Source organism: Pseudorca crassidens, chromosome 5 (genome assembly GCF_039906515.1).
Source record: "Pseudorca crassidens isolate mPseCra1 chromosome 5, mPseCra1.hap1, whole genome shotgun sequence".
Lineage (NCBI taxonomy): Eukaryota > Metazoa > Chordata > Mammalia > Artiodactyla > Delphinidae > Pseudorca > Pseudorca crassidens.
The window spans coordinates 79,266,083-79,288,203 of NC_090300.1; the positions used below are offsets into that span (position 1 = coordinate 79,266,083).

At 47.1% G+C, this 22,121-nt stretch overlaps 1 protein-coding gene across 4 annotated transcripts in view; it reads left to right on the forward strand.

The window, feature by feature from the left end:
- Nucleotides 1–22,121, forward strand: part of HEG1 (heart development protein with EGF like domains 1) — an 82,266-nt gene that overhangs the window by 22,231 nt on the left and 37,914 nt on the right. For 2 of the 4 annotated variants that reach the window (XM_067738636.1, XM_067738638.1), the window contains exons 2-9: nucleotides 2,254–2,541; nucleotides 4,281–4,580; nucleotides 10,585–10,938; nucleotides 12,065–12,412; nucleotides 15,918–16,232; nucleotides 16,828–18,186; nucleotides 20,255–20,371; nucleotides 21,001–21,120. In XM_067738636.1, the coding sequence (XP_067594737.1) occupies nucleotides 2,254–2,541; nucleotides 4,281–4,580; nucleotides 10,585–10,938; nucleotides 12,065–12,412; nucleotides 15,918–16,232; nucleotides 16,828–18,186; nucleotides 20,255–20,371; nucleotides 21,001–21,120 (3,201 nt within the window). The remainder of the gene's footprint in view (nucleotides 1–2,253; nucleotides 2,542–4,280; nucleotides 4,581–10,584; nucleotides 10,939–12,064; nucleotides 12,413–15,917; nucleotides 16,233–16,827; nucleotides 18,187–20,254; nucleotides 20,372–21,000; nucleotides 21,121–22,121) is intronic. The other 2 variants (XM_067738637.1, XM_067738639.1) reach the window with 2 other exon arrangements.

Consider the following 22,121-nt stretch of genomic DNA (forward strand, 5'->3'; position numbering starts at 1 on the left):
GACTCTCAACCACTGCGCCACCAGGGAAGCCCTATAGGACCACTTTTAAACACACCCTTGGCTTGAGGTTTAGACCACACAGGTATTGTGACTTTGTGCTGCACCCTCATGTGAGGGCTAGCTTTATGGTTATAAATTCTTGAGTGAGAGTTATTTTTCCAGATTCCCTTGCTGTCCTCTTCTGCAGGGCAGGTTTGTTTCTATTTGCCTTACATCCAAGGTATAGCCCTGGTCCTAACTTCATATAGGAGTTTCCTCTCAGACTCCCTCCTTAAGAATTTTGTCTCTTATCTCCTGCATCCCTGTGGCCATCAGAACAGAAGTTCAAGGTCACAAATATTGAGCAGGTGCCCCAGGGCAGCTGCCAGCTTCAGAGTTAGCTCAACTCTCTGAATTCGAACTCTCGGTTCATTTTTGACCTCACAAGATTTGTGTGCCAACTCAGCAATGCATTTAGAAGTATTTTTTTTAAAAAAAAAAAAACATTTTATTCAGCATTTTTAGTTGTTGTTAGTGCAGGGTTATTCAGGATACTGCAGGACTATTGTCTACCTTTCAGTTTTGTTTATAGAGTGCATTTTTCCTGCCTTCCATTTTTAGTCAACCCTCCAGGGAGACAACATGGTTCAGGGCTAACCATGTCCTGTCTTCATGTGGCCACTCTTTTCCTTTTGAAGGCTGGAATTCCTTGAGCTGACTGGATCTTGGGATATCCATCCTTTGTTCCCTGAAGAAGGGGACGTGGCTGCTTCCAGAGGCCCAGCCACGCTCACCATTGGCCAAGTCTCACACTCATCTTGAGTCTGTAATAGAGCTAAATACAGTTCCTTCCCTTTGCTCATGGCTTACCAGTTTTGGAGCATGGGTTTTAAGTCCCTTCTGCCTCCCCACAATCACTTTTTTTCTGGCTTCTTTTGAGAATAACTTCTCTCATTGTGCCAAGTTGACCAAGAGGGTAGAGAAGGCATCCTCAAATCCTTTCCCTTCCTCTTTGGAGGCCAGCTTGCCTTTGCAGCTCAGAGAGGAAGAACAAAGGTTACATGTGTCCATAACCCCAGAGTCCCAAGTTGAACTTGTGGACTTGGTGGCTGCCCCAGAAACACCCCTCCACATCCCATTTCTAGCTGATTGTGGACCTTGCCTGTCTGGGCCTGGGCCCCAGAGGAGCCCAGATGCCTAGGAAGCTCCCTCCTCCTTAGGAAGCTTCTGTTAATTATCACTTACAGGAAAAAGAATAGGAAGCATGAAAACAGTAATTCTCAAGGGGCTCGGGGAGGAAATGATTCCCTTAGGAAAGTGTGTCAGAATCTCTTTATGGAAGAATTTATAATCACCACCCCTCCAACTCCAGTAAGTGAGCCACTGCTTCAGGTTGGAGTGGACCAGCGTGGGGACAGTGTTGAGAACCATTGCTCTAGAATTGCACTGTCCATATAGCAGCCACTAGCCACATGTGGCTAGCCTGCTCTTGAAGTGTGGCCAGCAAAATACTCTCTGGATTTTAAAGATTTAATACTAAAAAAAGAATGCAAAATATCTCAGTAATTTTTATATCAATTACATATTGAAGTACCATTTTGAGTATGTTGGAGTAAATAAAATATTTATTAAAGTTAATTTCACCCGTTTCTTTTTACTTTTAAAACTGCGGCTACTACAGAATTTAAAGTTACCTATGTGGCTTGCATTTGTGGCTTACTTTATACATCTCTTGGACAGGGCTGATCTAGAAGATAACTTGCTCCTTTGGGATTGTGTGTGTGTGTGTGTGTGCACCCATGTGCATATGATATTTTGAGTTGAACTGTAGGTTCTGCCTGCAGGCTTTACTGGTCCGATGGTTGGACATTTTTGCCTGACTCGTATAGATAGAAGTGACTTCATTCATCCCTGCAGAGCTTTCTCAACAGCCCCCGATCCTAAGCAGAAAGAAAAATATCATTCCCAAATGGGAAAATAAAAATGGGTTTTTTCAAGGACCCATGTGATCAGCAATAACTTCAAATTGGTCTCTTTCTATCAATTTTCATCACTTATTCCACTTGTTATAAAATTTAACCCTATATAGTATTGTTGCTTCATAATTTCTTCCCCTGGATTGCAAGAATAATTACTGTTGGAAAAAAGAAAGGTGAGATCATTCTCCTTGAATCCACTTCTCCTGATATATCTGCTCATATACCTTTTCTGAAGGTTTACTTCTCTTTTCAGAAGCCAACAAGTCCTCACTGATCCATTTTCCTATTGTTTCAGCTGCTGTAAAAAACCACTGGCTAGAAAGCAACACTGAACAACCCCACACAGAAAATATTACCTTTGATCAGAATCAAGTGGACTTTTCAACAGTGGTTGCGAAAGAGGATGTGATGGTTCAGACCCCCAGGAAGAGCCACGCTTCTTCAGATGCTCCAGGAAACTTCCCTCCACAAACTGAAACAGCAGCTACAGGAAGAAGTGACTCTTCAAGGAGGACAGATGTCACCACTTCCCCTGTTGGGCCTGAGAGAGCAGCCGCTCCGACTTCCCAGAGCAGCACCTTAGGTGAGTTTAGGCTGACGACACTCATGTCACGCATGTATGTCCAGTCCTGGAAAACCTAATGTCTGCTGGTCTCTGCCTTCCCCCATCCTGAGCCGCAGTGCCCAGCCACGGGTCCTGGGCCAGGGTGAACCAGACCTGTGCCTCAGGCTCCACCTGGGGCTCCCTGTGGTTCACGGAGTTGTAAGCCTAGACCAGGTGAGGGTGCAGTTTTGCTGAGTGGCCTGACCAGTGCCATGGAATCTACATTCCATGGCCAGACTGGATCCACACAACAGCGGCAGTCCTGCCACACGCTGCACAGACTGAATCCACACAACAGCGGCGGTCCTGCCACACGCTGCAGTCTCCCGGGTACCGGGTCTGGTGGGCTGCTTGGCTGCGTGTTCGTGTTAACGTAGCTCAGATGGCTGTTCTCGCTGCGGTCCGCACAGCTCTGTGGTTTGCCATTTCTAGCAAAGGATTTCAAGAAGGGGCTGGGGCTGGACGAGCAGGATTTGACTGAGGAAGGGAAGACAAAGAAATCTAGCACCAGCTAGTACCTACGCTATACCAACATGTCTCTCAATTCTCACAGCCAGTGGTGAGGTCACGTTACTCTCATTTTAGGAATTCGGAAACTGAAGCTAGAGAAATTAATCAGTCCAACGTGTGCAGGTCAAACAGTTAACAGGTTTCAGAGCTGAGATTTGTGCCTAAGCCTGTATTGGTGGGAAGGGTGGCTGAGGAGTGGGATGCCTGGACCATATGAGCAAAGATACAGAGGAAGGAAGAGAAGTGTGGCCTCTTCGTGGGTGGCAAGGCCAGCAGCCTCCCTCGGGGCGGGCATAAGTCACACACAGAGGAGAGGAGCTGCGGGTAGGACAGTCATGGGGTGGGGTTAGGCACAATTACTGAGGACTTTGAAAACCAAGCAGTTCTGATTTGGTGTGGTGGGAAAAGTCACTGGAGGTTTTCGAACAGGCAGTGACATGATTAAAGTGAATTCGGGCAGGGTTCACTTGGCATGTGGGTATAAGATGTCTGGGGTGAGAGATGGGGCAGAAGGAACCTGGAGTCCAGGGGACCACCCAGGCAGACACAGAAATCCAGATACCAGGTGCTAACATGTGGCCTGCTGGCCTCAGGGATGGAGAGGAAGGGATTGGTGAAGACTTGATAAAATCGATACAGCTTGGTGATGTGATGGCCTAAAAGTAGAGGCTGAAGCCATCAAAGATGACCCCATGGTTTCACACCCTAGTGATGGGAGGTCTGTTTGGGGGACTCAATTCTGTAAAGAGTACATAGGACAGTATTTAAAGTTCCATTCGTGAATGATGGATATAGAGCTTAGAAACTGCCTGTGACGCAGCCTGGGTTTGTTGGTCATCCAGATAGTGGGAATTTTGTTTATGTTAAATTCAAGTGAATTCTGGGACCAACTTTGTGGAATGTGAGTGATGAGTCATGATGATCAGAAGCCCACCTCTGGTTCTTTATCGTCTGATACTTAGCTTCATTGTGCCCCTCTGCTGATAATTTTACCACAAAATGCAGAATCTTTGTTTGTGAGATCTGAAAACAGTCTTTGTCTTGGTTTGTGGTCCCTCCTTCAGGAGGTGATTTTTCATAGAATGAACAATGGCTCCTAATTTCTTCTCGTGTCTATTTTATAGAGGTCAGAGGTGAGCCCACTCAAAGATTGTTCAGACATTTGGAAGTCTGCTGGTGGAATTTTAATTGTTGCTGTCTGCTTTCAGCCTTGGGAAGGCATCGCCTGCCGTCCAGCAGTTCAGGGTCAGAAGGAAGAACCGCCCCTCCTCACACGGAAAGCGGAACATCCTGGGGTTCGCCGGCAAGGGGGCAGGGGCTCCCTGAAGAAGTGACTGTGCACACCCAGGTGGCTGCCACTTCAGTTTTGACCCAGTCTTCTCTTCCTGCTGTGGAGGGGGGAGAAGAGACCACACTCCCCAGGCAGAGAAATTCCTCAGGACCAGAGCTCTCCTGGCTGCCTCTTTCCAGGACACTGGCTCACTTCCCTCCCTCAGACCAGTCCGCATGTGAGTACTGCTATCCCAGCTGCACCCTCTGAAGTCATTCAGAATAGAAATAAATAGCCCCGGATAGCCAGCTAGTTACATGCTCATCACAGGGGCTGAGGGGAAAGGACTTTAAGCACCAATGCAAAGTATTGGTTCAAAGTACAACCTGCCCAATTTATCTCAGTGTTGAAGTTCATGTCTAAAATGTATTTTCTTTAACTGTATAAGGAGGAAAATAATAGTTGGTCTGGTGGCTGCTCTAGGCCTTTCCATCCACCAACCCCTGCTTTTCCCGTCTCCCCACACATATACACATAAAAAAGACTGAGTGCGGCTGGTGTGTGGTCTTGCACAAGGGGCCACGTTCTGGGGTGAATGAAATGGTGAACATTGTTTCACTTGATGAGGAGTTATATTTGTATTTCTTCATTATTGCAAAAATGTTTCTTTCAATGGCAAAGATAACATAGATAGACATTTTTCTGGGCATCATTTCAGAAAAACTATACGGGCAGGTGTTTGCAAGACTGCAGCAGTGGAGCGCTGGCCTCTCTGCATTCCAACCCCTAGTCATCAGTTATGTCTCTGTGCAGGCCTTCCATCTCCACTGAGCCTTTTGTCAACCCTCTGAGCCTCTGTGCCATGTACCTTGTCACACCAGCTTATCTGATGCCTTCTACCCAGATAGCCTGTAATCTGCTTGAAGACACAGATTGTGTTTATTACTTCTCTTAGTTAGGTTCCCCTGCCCCACAGTGAGGTACAGTTGATGAGTAAGGGGGTGAGCATGTACCCAAATATCACAGGGTTCATCCAGCCACAGGCCGATGTTGGAAACTCTGCCCACTGTGTCTCTTTTCCAAGGTTTTATACCGAGCCTGTGCGTGCTTCTTGTGTTTTCATCTCCGTGCCATAGGGAGCAGGACCGAGAGGGCTGGAAATATTCTTGGGAAATAGGTGGCTTCAGAAATTGCCATTTCAAAATTTTCATAGGTCAGAGGTTTTTAGAAGTACTTTCCAAGACTAGGGGTTCAGGTTTATGTCATCAAAGCAAAAACAGAACCCAGAGGCCCTTTCTGGAATGCCTATTTAAAGCAGCCCATTCCCCTTCCATATACTCTGTATACAGTTTCCTGCTGACTGGGTATATATGTAATTTATGATTCATATTTTTAGGAGATTGGTTTTTAAGATTATTCTTAAACATTGGTTAGATAGGATAAAAGCTACGATCCTTTCCAGCTTCAAAGTTCTGTGGTTCAGTGGTTTACAACCAGCTTTATGAAATGGTGGAAAGGAAGCTAAACTTGATTCTGGTCAGGGTCATTTAATATTTATACTTTAAATTCAACCCACTACTGTGGTATATATACTGTGGTATATTTGAAAATCAGCCTATGTTTCCAGCTCCTGGCCTTGACTCTGTAGTCACCTGTACTTTTTAACATTAAAAAAATAATTAGCCCTCCAATTCCTTGAGCATTCATTCTTTTAGAACCTTATACTTTTAATTTTTGAAGAGTTCTACCATATCGTTCCTCTTCTTTGAGTTTCACTGAGCATTTCTATTTCTTCTTAGTGAACTGGATGTTCTGTGCTAGGTAGGGTCCCACCTCCCTCTTAGATACTGGAGGGGGCTTTGTGTGCTGTTAAATGAAGGGATACCCAGGCATCCAGGACTGTCTGGATCTAGCCTGACAGCCCCTGCTCTCCTCCCCGCAGGGATGCAGAGGGGACATGAACGAGGATCCGAAGCCACATGGGAAACGAAGCTCTGCTTTATTTTTAATACTGGGCTGGTCCCTGCTACCCTGCTAACCAGAGCTCCGGTGTACCTCCTACCTCCTCTAAAATCCAAATCTTGAGATTTAGATTTTCTGAGCACAGGATCTAGGAGCGTTAGGCATGCAGGCAGGAGTGCTGAGAAAGCCAGCAGGACTTGCCCGAGGCAGACCGGGAGTCACCCAGCCCAACTGGCCTCTCTGTAGGGAATCGAAGCCAAGAGGGAATGGGGTAGGGGCATGGGCTTTGTGACACTTGGCTGCTCTGTCCACTAGTAAACGTGACCCAGTGAAAGTCGTGGCACTTGGACCAGTCAGATGAGTGATGCTTCTCACTAGGTGAGCGCTAGGATTCCAGCCAGAAGCCTGGCCTGGGGAGGATGGGAGTCCTTATTTGAAACATGAAGGGATTAGATCAGTTGATCCTAAAGATCCTTTCTAGTTCCAGCATCTGTTATTCCAAACACATCAGCCTTTGTATTCGGTGACTCCTTTCACTTCGCATTCTGCTACATAGAAACATACACACAGCACGACCTCTTCTGAGGCTCAGGTAGTCAGGGGTTACCTGCTTCCAAAAATAAATTGCGTGCTAATAAATGTATGTGTTAAAGCAGGTAAAAGCCCAGACAGCTAACTCAGATTTTAAAAAAAGAGATCGGAAGCTGTTTGAAATCATTTTGCTTGCTGCTTTAGATCTTTTGTTGCTTTTTTTCCTTCTGTACTTTTTATATTTTCTATAATGACCATGTACTGTTTGATAATTAGGGGGAAAAGTAAGCAAAGCAACTAATAGGGGAAAAAGTTCCCTTTTAAAGGCAAAAAGAGATATGTGTATGTTGAATTATGTGAAAATGGCTACAACTGAGCACTGAATTTAGTACTGAGCTTCCTGGAAGCCAGGGCACAAAGGGAAACCGGGTGAGGCATGCTATTATTGTCAGATAAAGTGAGTATACAATTTCACCCATAGGCTTCAGTGTTTTGGGGGCAGTACATTCTAAGAGGAATGTTTATGTGAGGAATGTTGAGGCTCATAACAGAAAACGCCTTCAATTGCTGTTTTGTGGACACTGTGCTGATGTTCTTTAAAAGGTGATATTCTCTGTCGATTCTCAATAGGAGCTGAGGGTGTAATAATGGATCTCAACTCATGGAAGTGTTTCTGTGGGTAGCTGAGCTAATGTGGTCCAGGTAAATTGCTTCGTGGTGATTTCACTTTGTAAAGGAAGAGGATATAAATAACTCAGAAGGTTGTAGATTTAGCCTATCTTTCCCAAATATCAGCCGCTCCTGCCAGATTTTTGGCAAGTTCTGGATAGCAGCCAAGCCAGGGGTGAGCACTGTGATGCGTGCCTGAGGCTCCAGTATGTCGTGTTGTGATGGGAAAGTGACCCATATAGTGTTCTCAGAGGAGTAGGCGTTCCTTTCACCTCCTATTATAAAGATTAGGGAATTTAGGTTTTTTTCTGCTCCCAAATGGATGGGCTTCACATTTTTGAATGGCTGCTTCAAGGGCAGAAAATGAGCAAGGAAAGGCAATTATTAAATAATCAATAGTGCTGGTCTGCTGATTAGAAACGTGGTACATTTCACCCTAGATGTATTTAGCAGGCGCTCATTTAGTAACGTAAGTGGTGACTGTAGGTTAGTTTGACCAAGCATTTTCTCCTCTTATTAAGAAGCACCAGCTCTACAGAAGTATGCACACTGCTTCATAGCTTTACTGTGAGGATGGAACAAGATTATAGATATAAAGTACTTACGTAGCACAATATATGGAGGCGTACGTGAAGTAGTGGTACATCGTAATTGGTTAGTAAAAGGCAGAGCTTTTAATACTGATGAGAATGAGATGGTGAAGCAGTGTTCCACAGAGCCCTCAGGGTCAGGGAAACCCTAGCCATTTTCCTTTTGTGACTTCCAGCGGTTGTAACTTTTACAATTGTATTTCTGAGGCCATTGCTTTGCTGGACAGGTATTCCTGCCGAGTCCAATAAAACCTCACTGTGCATTGAAGTCATGAAATGATGCAATTTACTGGGAATAAAAGTGTTTTGAAAGCGCACTCAGCGATCTGATGAGGCCGTAACTGGTGGATATAGATGGTGGCTCTAATGAAGTTAGGCCTGAGAAGCTAAGTGGGCGAGTGAGGATTTGGGGCATGTCTGTGTTGTGCTTTCCTTTTTTTATACTGAACCTTTTTTTTTTGTTTGTTTGTTTGTTTGGAGCAGAGAAAGGTTTATCGCAGGGTCAAGCAAGGAGAATGGGTGGCTTGTGCTCAAAAACCCCAGGTCCATTTGTTTTTTGGGGGGTACGTGGGCCTGTCACTGTTGTGGCCTCTCCCGTTGCGGAGCACAGGCTCCCAACGCGCAGGCTCAGCGGCCATGGCTCACGGGCCCAGCCGCTCCATGGCATGTGGGATCTTCCCGGACCGGGGCACGAACCCGCGTCCCCTGCATCGGCAGGTGGACTCTCAACCACTGCGCCACCAGGGAAGCCCCTCCCATGTTTTAATTACTAGTTTTATGGATTGCCTGCATCTTCCTTGTCTCCATGAAGGTCCAGTGACCAGACCTGTGGCCTATGTTCTAGGTATACCTGGCTTTATGGTTTTGTACAAAAGTGAAAGGAACCTTTCTGTTTCCTGTGCTCTCCCTATATGTATATATTTGATATTTATTTGTGCTTTTGGTCATGACTGCACATTGGACTCATCTTCAGGGACCCGTTTATAATGAGAACTTCCTTTCTTCCTTCCTTTTTTCATAATTAACAATTTGAAGCCTTTCATTATATAGGTATAGAGAGTACTTTTTTAAAATTTTGGCTTAAAAAGAGAAAAAAGCACTCTTCCTTCTTCCCTTTGGATCTTGCCCACTCAGCAAGCTTTCCTTCAGTTCATTCCTGTTTGGAAGGAAGATTTCAACGTGCCCTTCTGGAGGTCATTTCTCTGGGTGTCCTTTGGAGAGTTCTCTGTGGAAGGGAACCACCAGCAAAAGCCACAGCACTTCTGCAGAGCACTCTGCACGTTTTGACCAGTGGTGTATAATTCAGCTCTTGAGGTTCTTGACGATTGATCCAGTGTCTGCCATCCATTTCATCAGAAAAGCTGTTCTCGACCTGGAGTCCTTGGCCTCCTGGAGTGGTATGTGAGCTCGAGAGCTGGTCTCCCAAGCCTCATGACCTGACGAGCAGCCTGTTGCTTTTGGATGGAATTAAATCAAATCAGTGGGGTAACAATCAGTATCTCCTGCTGATTAGAAGCTCCGTTACTTAATAAATGCAGCTCGGTTCATAGTCTTTCAAAACATAAGGTTTACTATGGCCATGAGGTGGGGAATAATAAAGAACACTTGATGGTGGCAAGGCTGGGAATTACTCTTCTAGGCCAGCATTGTTCTGACTGTGGTCTGCAGAGCCCTAGGCCTCCTGAGTGGTGACTGGGCCCCCTGCAAGGCACCCACTTTGATTCATTTTTATGTATGGTTTTTTTTAAAATTTATTTTATTTATTTATGTTTGGCTGCATTGGGTCTTCTTGCTGTGGGCTTTCTCAGTTGCAACGAGCGGGGGCTACTCTTCGTTGCAGTGTGCAGCCTTCTCATTGCGGTGGCTTCTTTTGTTGCAGAACACGGGCTCTAGGCACGCAGGCTTCAGTAGTCATGGCATGCGGGCTCAGTAGTTGTGGCTCGCGGGCTCTAGAGCGCAGGCTCAGTAGTTGTGGCGCACGGGCTTAGTTGCTCCGCAGCATGTGGGATCTTCCTGGACCAGGGCTCGAACCCGTGTCCCCTGCATTGGCAGGCGGATTCTCAACCACTGTGCCACCAGGGGAGCCCATATGTGTGGGTTTTAATCTATAATAGCATTTGAACAAAAGGGTTACACTGCTGAAACAAAGGAAAACAAATCCTGCACCTTGTTACAATGGTCTGTCCTGTGTAAGTAATAAAGTGGGATGCAAGAGCAGAAGTTTTTAGCTTCCTCTATAAAGACAAATGAAAATCATGTCTAGAGGCTTTCTCCTGTCTTCCTCTTAGCTTGATCTGAAGCTTTTATTGTGCTCGGTGAAGGACCTCATGCTTCTCCACTTAGCTCTGTGAGGAGAGGGCGGATGAGTGTGTTATGTGTGTTTATCTATTAGATCCACCTTATCGATATTCATCTACTGAAATGTAATTAACATCATTTGTATCCAGATACACCCCAACTAATCTTGAAGCATATTTTCTTCCATTTTAGCTTCTGGAAGTACGGAGGATTTAAACAACTCTACTGCTGTCCACAGCCCCTCGGTCAGTGGGACAAAGAGTGTCCATGTTGCTACCATGTTCCCCGACGGTGTCCTAAAGATGCTGCAGTCTTTAGCCATCAGTCCAGGACCTCTAAATGAGACAGAGCGTTTCCCTGAGGACTCTGAAATGACCACAACTTCAGCAGCAGTCCATTCTTCACACTCTGAGGCAGGGTGGAGAAGAAACAGTGGAGTAATCAGGAGCCCAGGGGATGGGGAACTCACTAAGCCATCCACAGAAAATGGAGTTGGCCTTACGTCCTCCAAGGTCTCATGGGAATTTTGGCAAAATGATTCCCCAAGTAAGTCTTTGATCTTTATTTAATTTATTATGGACATTTTTAAATCGTTGCATTTTCTCAAGGAATCACTTTAAGACCATTTGCAACCTTTTAAAAAAAACCCACTGTGTTCTTGGATAACACCATCTCCTTTATCTGGTATACCACATTATCTCATTTTGATTTTCATCCTCATGACAATGTTGTGAAATTAGTCAAATAGGCGTCATTCCTCCTGCGTTCTTGTAGATGAGGAAACTGAGGCTCATCGGGTTTAAGTAGTGAGTGCGTGGTCTTTAGCTCACTCACCACAGAGTTGAGACCCCCGCCTTGAGGTCCCACTGCTGGTGCATCTTGTCACTGCAGCACCATCTTCAAACTGAGAGCTGGCCCGCTCTTTAAAGCTAGCTTCAGTTATCTTCTGTACAGATCATCTTTACAAAGAAAATGTGCAGATATAAACATACTCCCTAAATTCATGCTTTTAGTGTACCCCCTATAGTTGATTTTTTGTTTGCTATACTTCAAAATTAGAATAATCTTTTTTAAAATATAAATCTATTTAGTTATTTGGCTGCACTGGGTCTTAGTTGCAGCATGTGAGATCTTCGTTGTGGTGTGCAGGATCTTTCTAGTTGCGGCTTGTGGGATCTAGTTCCCTGACCAGGGATGGAACCCAGGCCCCCTGCACTGGAAGCACGGAGTCTTAACTGCTGGACCACAGAGAAGTCCCCAAAATTAGTTTTATTAATAATAGAACTGTCTTAGAAAAATGCTCTAAGCACAGTATTGGGGCACATTGTATTTGATGGACATAACAGCATACTCACTGGCTCATAACACCCCATGTTTTGGGGGAAAGAGAATAAAACACTCAGGCCTATAAGTTACTCTGCTTTGCACATACTGTTTAAAAGCTCCCGTCTTCACCAGTTTTTATTTTTAGTATTGATCTCTTACTGACACTGAAGAGTTTTGAAATAATTATTTAGAACCTGAAAATGCACGTCAGGTTACACGTATAGTAAATACTATACAAGGTCCTTGCAAAGGGCACCTTCTCCTAGGGAAGACTCGCGTCTCGGCTGTGGAGGGATCTCTCTTGCATCCATCCATGTGATGGCCTTTTCTCTCTGACACCTTTCAGCCTCCAGAGGACACCAACTCGCCAGCAGCTCTGGTGTGGGGAGTGGCAGCTCCGTGTCTCAGACAGCGACTGTGTCTCTGTCAGTCACGCTGGCAAGAGGTGGAGAGAGCACTGCTCGCTGGTTCTTGACCGACAGCGAGCCATTCGCAGATGCGACCGGAAGCTCCACTTCCCATCCTGAGGTTGTGAACGCTTCGGTTTTGACCCGGTTTTCAGCCTCCGCCCCACAGTCTCGAGGAAGTGACCCAGCGCCTGGTGAGAGGAGCTATTCCGAACCGGCCACCGAGTCCTTGTCTTCATCCTCCTCAGAAAGCCTGGGTTCCTCGGCACCACGCGGGGAGCGCTCCAGTGAGTCTCCGTTCACGGAACCGCACCCCGTGGACAGTGGAGGGGTGCCTGGGCTGCGATCTTCTGCCGCATTAATGAAATAGCTCCGTGGGCCCCTCATTATTCCCAGGCCATCCTTCTAGCTGGTTGATACCGATATCCCTGTATATCCCCCAGTTTTTCTGTTCTATCTCCAAGATGTTGCTGTTGCCACGTGCCCCTCCCACGCACAGCTCGGGGACTTCTCTGCCGTGTCCTTCCACCCCATATAGCGCCCCCCCCCCCCCCCCCCCCCCCCGCCGCCGGCATACCCCCATGCCTGCCGCAGTCACACAGCTTCTGGAAGGTGAAAGTATCAGCTTCTCATGAGTGGTTGTTCACCCCAGGTCTGGGCTTTCATGGAGAGAAATTCTTTCACCGCCTTTTAAGCAGCTTTATTGAGATATAATTCACATTCTATACAATTCACCCACTTAAAGTGGACAGTTCAGTGGGTTTCAGTATATTCACTAAGTTGGGCCACCATCACAACTATGTAATGCCAGAACATTTTCATCACCCCAAAAAAGCTCTGAGCTCATCAGCAGTCTCTCCCCATGCTCTGCTATTCCCAGCCTCTGACATCCACTAATTTACTTTTTGTCTCTGTGGACTTGCCTCTTCTAGACATTTCTTATACGTGGAATCGTACCGTATGTGGCCTTTTGTATTTTTCACTTATCATCGTGTTTTCAAGGTTCATCCACGTTGCAGCATGTCAGTGCTTCGTTCCTTTGTATAGCCAGATACTATTCCATCACATGGATGGACCACATTTTGATTGTGCTTTTATCCATTATTGGATGGGTGGGTTGTTCCCACCCTCTGGCTATTATGAATAGTACTGTTGTGAACATTCAGGTACAAGTTTTTGTGTGCTCTTGGAATTGCCAGGTTATATGGTGGCTCTATTTCTGACCTTTGAGGAGCTGCCACACTGCTTTCCAGAGTGACTGCACCGTTTTATATTCCCACCAGCAAAGTACGAGGGTTCCAGTTTCTTCACACCTTTACCACCACTTGTTATTGTCCAGCTCTTTTGATTCTAGCCATCTTAGTGGGTGTGAAGTGGTGTCTCAAGGGGTGTTGGTTTGCAGTTTTCCCAGCTGACTAATGATGCTGAGCATCTTTTCATGGGCTCATTGACCATTTGTATATCTTCTTTGGAAAAGTCTGTTCAGATCTTTTGACGGCTTTTAAACTGGGTTATTTGTCTTTCTTTAATTGCACTGTAAGAGTTGTTTGCACATTCTGGATGCGCGTCCTTTATCAGAGATGCGATGTGCAGACATTTTCTCCCGTTCCGCGGGTTGTCTTTTCACTTCCTTGATGTTGGCATCTGCAGCACAAATTTTTTAATTTTGATGAAGTCCAATCTATCAATTGAGAAAACTTTTCCTTTTTTTTTTTTTTTTTTTTTTTTAATTTGCGGTACACGGGCCTCTCACTGCCGTGGCCTCTCCCGTCGCGGAGCACAGGCTCCGGACGCGCAGGCTCAGCGGCCATGGCTCACGGGCCCAGCCGCTCCGCTGCACGTGGGATCTTCCCGGACTGGGGCACAAACCCGCACATCCCCTGCATCGGCAGGCGGACTCCCAACCACTGTGCCACCAGGGAAGCCCGAAAACTTTTCCTTTGATGATCCTTTTTAATAATGTTTTTGGAAAATATTTAAAAACAATTCTCAACAGCCTTATCAGTGTAAATTATATGCTGACTAAAGCAAAAATGCAGTAACTTATCATTTAAGCTTATTATAGATCTAAATTCTTACCTCTCCACCACTCATAATAGCAGCTCTTTCCCCCCCATGAGTACCCTAATTGATTAGGAAAATTAACATTTATCACTACTGATGTGACGTGGAAAAGCGTACGCTGTATCGTAAAGAATACCACATGTGTGGGTGGAGGCTGTTTGCTCTTTTATGTCTGTGAATGGAAAACACACACTCTGTCTCCTAAACACAAAGAATCCTTTCTGCCCTACCCCTGTGGCGCTCCGAATTTTTGCCATCTCAGACCAGGAGCTCATGTCCCATAGCCTTTCCCTCTTCAGTACCCTGCACTCTGCGGTGAGGGCGCAGTTGATTGGTGTGGAAAATGTGATCTCAGTGTGAGTGGACCTTGGGGTTCGGTTCTAAAGCACCAGATAAGGAACAGCCTCATTCCTGAAGCCCCCTTGCTCTGGGTTAACATAATGCTTTCTCCCTTTTCCTCTGAAGAGCCCACAGCTGAGCGATTCTGCCATCCAGCTTTCAGAGTTCTTGGTTCGTTCCTTTTTCTGGGTTCAGATGCAGCCCCTCTGTTTCAGGGCATGACTTGTGTTAAGTCTGTCAGCCTGACAGGGTTGTTGGCCTAAGTCTTGTGTAACAGAGCCTCGACCATCATCGTCCGTCCCAGCCCTGTCCTCTTTGCCAGGGAGATTGTGCTCGAGTACACTCAACTCTCCAGCCTCTCCTGGTGGACTTTCTGTGGGTCTTTTAAGTCCTGCTGCCTGGGTCAGATCACATCTGTGACTGGGTCCTGGCTTTCTCAGTGCTGCCCCAGGTCACTGTGTGTCCCTGTCCCCATTCCTGTCTGTCAGTTAATGCAAACCTATCATGAAGAGAACCTACACTCAGCTTTGTATCCATTTTCCACCAAGGTTGGTCCATGGGGTATCAAGGGCTAGACTGGTCTGGGAATAAGAATAAGAATCAGAAAAGAGCCTGTTTGTCTCATTAGATCCAGATATGTACGCCAAGAAGAATTGGACCTCATTTCCATCATTTCTGAAAAGAAGGATTTATTTGATAATATAATAATCTAAGATTCTTTAAGTTTATAGCATAAAACATATACCCAAGAAAGGAGGAAAAGGATACTTATTCATGTGTCACCTGTCCCTGTTTTATCCCTACCAAGGAAATAAAACTTATACGTTAAAAAAAAACAACCAAGCCCACCCGTAACCTCTGACCACAATGCCATTTCTCACTGATGTGCTAGGGTGAAGAACTACACTATAGAATGACAGACAGTATAGAACAACAGGCTCTGTGTTGATCGTGTATCACTGGTCCTACCAGGAGGTAAAAACCTTCCAGGTGATACTGGCCTCCCTCCCAGGCCTTGTCGGGTCTAAAGCCCCAGCAGGGTTGTTAGTCTTTTGCCCACTGTTCACCTCTCCCACTGCCACCACCAATTTCCCTGACATAAACACTATTTATTATGTATCACCGAGCAGAAATACCGTATCAATCCTGTTCACTAAGTAATAAACCTTCCCATAAATCCAAGCCACCTGAACAGCAACACTGACCCCCCCGCACTGCTTCCTGAGGTTTCAGTCACTGGTGCCTTTGCAAGAACAGCACACAGTTTGGGTTTTCACCTTGTCAGTTTCAAATAAAAACACTGAGAAAGCCTAGGGAAGCGTCTGGCTGACACAGCCCAGCTCTACCCCCCCGGAGTGACCGGCCCTCCCCTTTTTGGCCCTCTCGCAGCCACCGAAGACAGTCCTGAGCTGGCCGTCAGTTCCGAAGTGGAGGAGGGGGCGCCCGGAGCCCGCGCTCACAGCCCGCACACCTGGGCTACTTTCACTGGAGTCGGGGAGCGCACGCTGCGATCTCTCACCAACGGCAGCACGACTCCTGGGGATGTGGAGCGCTCAGCGGCAACGCCCAGAGACGCAGAGCGCCCCACCCAGCGGGGGAACGTGACGGCGACCTGGGATGCCCACGCGGTCTCGGGTTCACTGGCAGCCTCGCGAGTGCTCGGAGGTAATGGGCAGGATCTCTTGCCGCGTTCCCTCAGCTCAGGTGTCAATTTGCTCGTGATCCTAGAGTGATCGAGTTCGCTGTCAACCCAGAAAGTGCCTTACCGGCTCCCTGTGAAGAGGACTTTACGGGTTCCCCCACCTCCCCAGCACTTGCCCCGGGCATTTGCGGTGCTGTCTGCCAGGATGCTTGCAATAAAGAAACCTGGCCATGTTGTGGCTTAGGCCAGTCTCCTGGGAAAGAAAATCTCATTTTACAGAATGGAAAGTTGGGAGGGTTTTCCTTTTTCCACTTAGGCATAACAATTGTTCTATTTGGGGTCTTAAGAGCTTTTCAGATACTAATTTGCTTTCATCAAAAAAGGCCTGTGGAAGGAATTTGGACCTGTTCCCTATTCTTCGGCCCCTGGCCCCGCTTCTCTTTCATGACCATTTCCCCTGCTGCCGCTGTGCTCCTCACAGGAGGGCAGGTCTGCTCACTGCAGACTCAAACCCTGCCTGCCTCCCCGTACTGTCTCTATCCAGAGAAAGTGTGTCAGTTCCCAGGCGTTCATGGGTGGGACACTGAAGGTCTGTCTCATAGTGCAGGTTCACAGATGTCTGTTTAGTTGACCTCACTTTGGTTTTTCCCTTTGCAGTCACTGGAATGAGCTACGATGCAGTGAGTGGCACACACCCTGAACACGGGACGTCCAGTGACTACACAGACCACACCTACGTTTCAGCTCCTTTCACCAAAGGGGAACGGGCACTGCTGTCCATTGCGGACCACAGTTCATCCTTGGACATAAGGGAGAGTTCCACCTCTTCTGTTAAGATCTCAAGCTCTTTGCATTCAGACTCTTCTTCCTCTTCTCAGGCTCAGGCAGAGAGAAGCAACGTCTCCTCCCACGATGGGGAATACGCTCAGTCTTCCACTGAGGCACTAGTTCTGCGCACGGCCAGCCCTCCATCCCGCACACCCGCCGTTAGTATGCTGACCACTCTGGTTCTTCTGGACACCGATGCTGAATCCGTTGGCGATACATCATCGTCCTCTTCGTCAGGGCCTCCCTTGCCCCAGCCCTCAGTGTCACAGTCCTACCGGTTGTTCTCGTCAACCTCGCCATCGACCAGGGCCTCCACTCACCCACTGCAGTCCGCCCCTGATGTGCCCACACCTTTGTCTTCCTCGCCACCACCCTCACTAGTATCCCTGACAGCATCCGCCCCTGTCTCGCCGTCTGTCTCACAGACAATCCTCCCACCTTCATCTTCTACCCTGGTCCTGCCCAAGGCAAGGGACACTCCTGTGACTTCAGCCTGGACGTCGGTAATGGCATCATCCGTGGCAATGCTCCCCAGCAGTCAAACGGCAGATCCTAAGAACCAGAGCAGCCCACACCTCGGGAAGCTCGTTACGGAATCAAAGCCACAGAGCCTGGAGACTCTGCCCGTGGAGACCACGGAAACTGTAACAGTGAGGTCTCCTCTGGGGATCCCTTCGCCCCTGGCCTTAACGGAGTCCTCCACTGAGCAAACCCTTCCAGCCACCAGCACCAGCTTAGCCCAGACGTCTCCAGCTTTGGTAGCTACCACTCTCCAGACCTCTCATCCCCGTGTGCCCAGCCCCCAACCCCCATCAAGCACAGCATCTCTGACGGGTGGTCCTACAACAGTACAGACAGTGGCCGGAAAACAGCTCCCGCCAACCAGTCCTGAAATTCTAGTGGTACGCATCTCAACAGAAGGTGCTGTCACCACAGAAAGGAACCCAGTGAATAGAGATGCTGCCACCGGATCGATCGCCCTGACCAGTACGCCCACATCAGCAAAAGAATGGACCATGGGGCTTGCCCCTACAGAAGAGCACAGCCTGGCTTCACATTTCCTCAGAACATCTCCTTCCCCCCAAAGCACACCTGTTTCTACAGCTAAGGTGTTGACATCTACATCGACCACCCTCACTGCTCAGAGCAGCACGCAGTCGTCCACAGCACCGTCATCTCCAGCCTCAGGTAGGACACAATCGCACAAGCACACTGAGGCTGCACGGGGCTCGGGGTGGCTGGTATCCGCCATGGGACAGTGTCTGCTTTGTGATCTCAAATGCTTTCTGTTGGAGCGCTTAAATCAGAAAGGAATGTCACGGTGACAGTCTTCTCACCCCTGAGTTTCAGAATTCTTCCCGGAGAAAGAGGAGCGGATGCCGTTGGCCATGTGTGACATCAGTAGTAGTGCCATCGTAACTTGTAATGCCCCGTAATTGGAAGAGCTTTTCAAGCATGGCTTTAACTCTAGCAAAGCCAGAGTGGGGTAGTGAAGCAGGATTGAAGGGTGGAAAACTGCAGTCAAGAAGCTTTAGGTGGCCTGTCTGAGACACAGAGTGAGCAGGTGCCTGCTCCCAGATCAGAGCCACGAGCTTCTGAGCTAGTCAGCCAGCCCCCCAGTCACCGGGGAAACTTCTCTTGATCCAGGGGAGCCCAGGCTCCTTTGTCTCCCTAAGATTATGATGTCAGTGGATAAATGTGGGTGGAGAGATGTGTTCAGTGAGAGGATGATGAACTAACCTTTCCCATAGTGACTGTGTGACATTGCACCTGAGGTTATATATCTTTATATCCGTGTAGAAGTTGCTGGGACAGGGGAAATAAAGCCATCCACATGATTCTTTATCACTTAAGGAAAGGTAGAAGGAAGTAGGATGATACCTCCTTTGATGTCAGGGTCAGAATTTGCTGGATATTTAGCTTGTCCAGACTCAGGAAAGGAAACCTGCTGTTGGTGAAGGGGTGAAATGGGAACTGAAGGGAGGAGGGAAGAAGGGAAGGGAGTTAGAAGCAGAGTTCCAACCAGGCAGCCATCATCCGGCTCGTGGCTGGAGGGCCGTGGACCCCACGCAGCCCCGCAGAGCCCTGATGCATCGGTGCCCCCTTCGTGCCAGTGGTCCGAGCCTTGCTGGGAAATGGAAGCTGGCTCCTTCTTCTGGCGACTTTGGGATCCCTGCTTCAGGACTCACAGGCTTCATTTCCAGATGCCAAATATATTCCAATACCAGGTAGAACATAATTCACAAGTGTCCCTTAAAGCCAGTTATAGCCATTGCAGTGATAACTGTAGGTGAGTATTAGGAACATGGTTACTGGCTGCTGCTATGTCTTTTGTGACAGAGTCCATGGGTGCAGTGTTTGTACATACGGGTGCTATGCTCATGCAGGTGGTCTTAGGTAGATATGAAGTAGCCATGAGGAGCCAGGACACCATCTTCAGGTTTAGCCCATTTGTCTCCAGGGTTATTCTGGAGTAAGCACTCTTGACTTCTGCCTTCTCTTTCTCATTCTACCACTGACTTTTCTCCCTGGAGATGATTTTTCTCCCTCTCTTATGAGTTTTGGCTTTTCTAAATGTGCGTCAGAAACCTTTCCTAGGCAGTTATCGTACAACTGTAGCACGACAAGGCCAGTTATACAGACCCCAACAGAGAGTGTGGTCACTGCACCTGGGAGCTGGGAATCCAAGAATTCAGTGGAGCTGGTGCATCGCCAGGGCCTGGATGAATGAGACAGGCTCACGGTCACACCGCGTAAAGAGAGGGTGTCGTAGTGTTCACCTGCAGGCATTGTTCTGAAGGATGGCACGTTATGTGGAGGCCCAGTTACAGTGCGAGACCTTTAGAAAAGAGAAAACTTGGAGCAGGGAGGATGGTGGATCAGGCATCATTTTCTCCTTAACGTGTGTTTTAAATTGGCATTGATTCAAGTAGGATTTGTTAAGTATCCCAAGGCAATGTAATCATCATTCCCGAGCCGAGGGACTTGTAAGCAGTATTTGGATTTGAACCAGCTCCTGCATTTCGGGATCCAACTGGCTAACACGTGTGTATGTACACAGCTAGTGTCAGCATCCAGTCCCAATACGTCTCCTCTGCACCTCCGGGAACCCATTCTATTGCAGTGTGGCCTTTCAGGGCAAGTACACAGAAATAAGCAAGAATCAAATATTAGCTGGGAGAATTAAATATTTACCTAGCACTGCCCTTACCTTTCCTGTGTGATTAGCTGCATTATATCTGAAATGTGCTTGCAGTTAACAGCTGTGCCGCTAACCCTTGTCTTCATGATGGGAAATGCGTCGTGGACCCCACCAGCCGTGGGTACCAGTGTGTGTGCTCACCTTCCTGGCAAGGAGATGACTGCAACGTGGGTAAGAGGAAAAGTCATCTGCAGTGGTCTACAATACAGTATCACACTGAGATAGGCAGTAAACTCCCTTTTCCTCCAAAACATAGGGGAGTAAGATTTTAAAATTCATACCCTGCTTACTTGAGAATTAGCATGCTTATGTGTTGTCTGCAGAGCAACGTCGGACAATAACATTGACGAGCCTCCACGACCTGGCTCCCTTATGCGGGCTCCCTACATCCCTGCCACGCTGGACCACCCACCACTCCCTGAAAACCCCTACACTTTCCTGCTCCTGACCTTCACTGTGCTGGTGCCCCAGCCTAGAATCCCCCTACCCACATCTGCTGATTAAAATTCTTCCAGTCTTAGTCCAGATGTTATTTGAAATAGTCCTTAATTCTCCCTTCCATCAAAATCATTACTTTCTCTTTACTTTCAAATCCTGCCTTATATTTATAGTTAGTTGTACTCAAGGCTGCCCCCACCCTCAGTAGACTGGTAGCGCCTTGAGAACAAGGGTAGTGCCTACTCGTTTCCAGGCCCCATCACACCCAGTGCCATTTGGCCCTTAGAAGTGCCCCTTGTACTGGATTATGATTGTGCTGCCTGCCGCAGATTCACTGTGACCTTGTGTTCCCTTCTCCGCAGATGTGAATGAGTGCCTCTCAAACCCCTGCCCACCCCTGGCCATGTGCAACAATACTCAGGGATCCTTCACCTGTAGATGCCCAGTGGGGTACCAGCTGGAAAAAGGGATATGCAATTTGGGTAAGAGAGTTTGTCTATCTTGGAATTTTCTCTGCACCACAATGTATTTTGCAAAATAACGTTTATTGTTTTTCTCCCTAATCAAAATCAATCTTTGCCCAAGGAATAACTTTAAGGAATATAGAAGGAAGTGGAAGACACTGCCTATTATTCCACCACTCAGAGATGTAGCACCTTATTTGCAGTCTTTTTTAGTGTGCGTTATATTTTGATATAGTTGAAGTCATATGGTATTTGTACAAACTTTATACCTTAAACATTTTTCCATGTTATTAAAACTATTATACAAACTTTGTAATGACCACATAAATATGCCATCATTTGTGCATAACACTATTTGCTTAACCATTCCACCCTATGGTTAGGGGGAAAAAAAATCAAAAGAATATCCTAACCAAAGAGTTAAAAAAAAAATTTAGGGAGAGAAAAAAGAGAATAAAACCCTGATTATCCTACCACATTCACACATTCTTTTCATTTTTAAAAACGATCTTCGTGGGCTTCCCTGGTGGCGCAGTGGTTAAGAATCCACCTGCCAGTGCAGGGGACAGGGGTTCGAGCCCTGGGCCAGGAAGATCCCACAGGCCACGGAGCAACTAAGCCCGTGCGCCACAACTACTTAGCCTGCGCTCTAGAGCCCACGAGCCACAACTACTGAAGCCCGCGTGCCTAGAGCCCGTGCTCCGCAACAAGAGAAGCCACCGCAATGAGAAGCCTGCGCACGGCAACGAAGACCCAACTCAGCCAAAAATAAATAAATTTTTTAAAAAAGATCTTCATGTTCTTGTCCACAGACAAGATACAGTTTTTACAAAGCTACTGCCATAATTGTATCATACAGTTTTTCACATTTTGATCCCGAATTTAATATTTTATGAAGCTGGTTGGTTTTAGATATAATCTCCATTTTACAGGTTAAAAAGCAAACAACCCAAATGAAAACTAAGGCCCTGATAAAGTACTAACTGGCCCAGCTTGTACAACCGCTTGATGAGACGCCA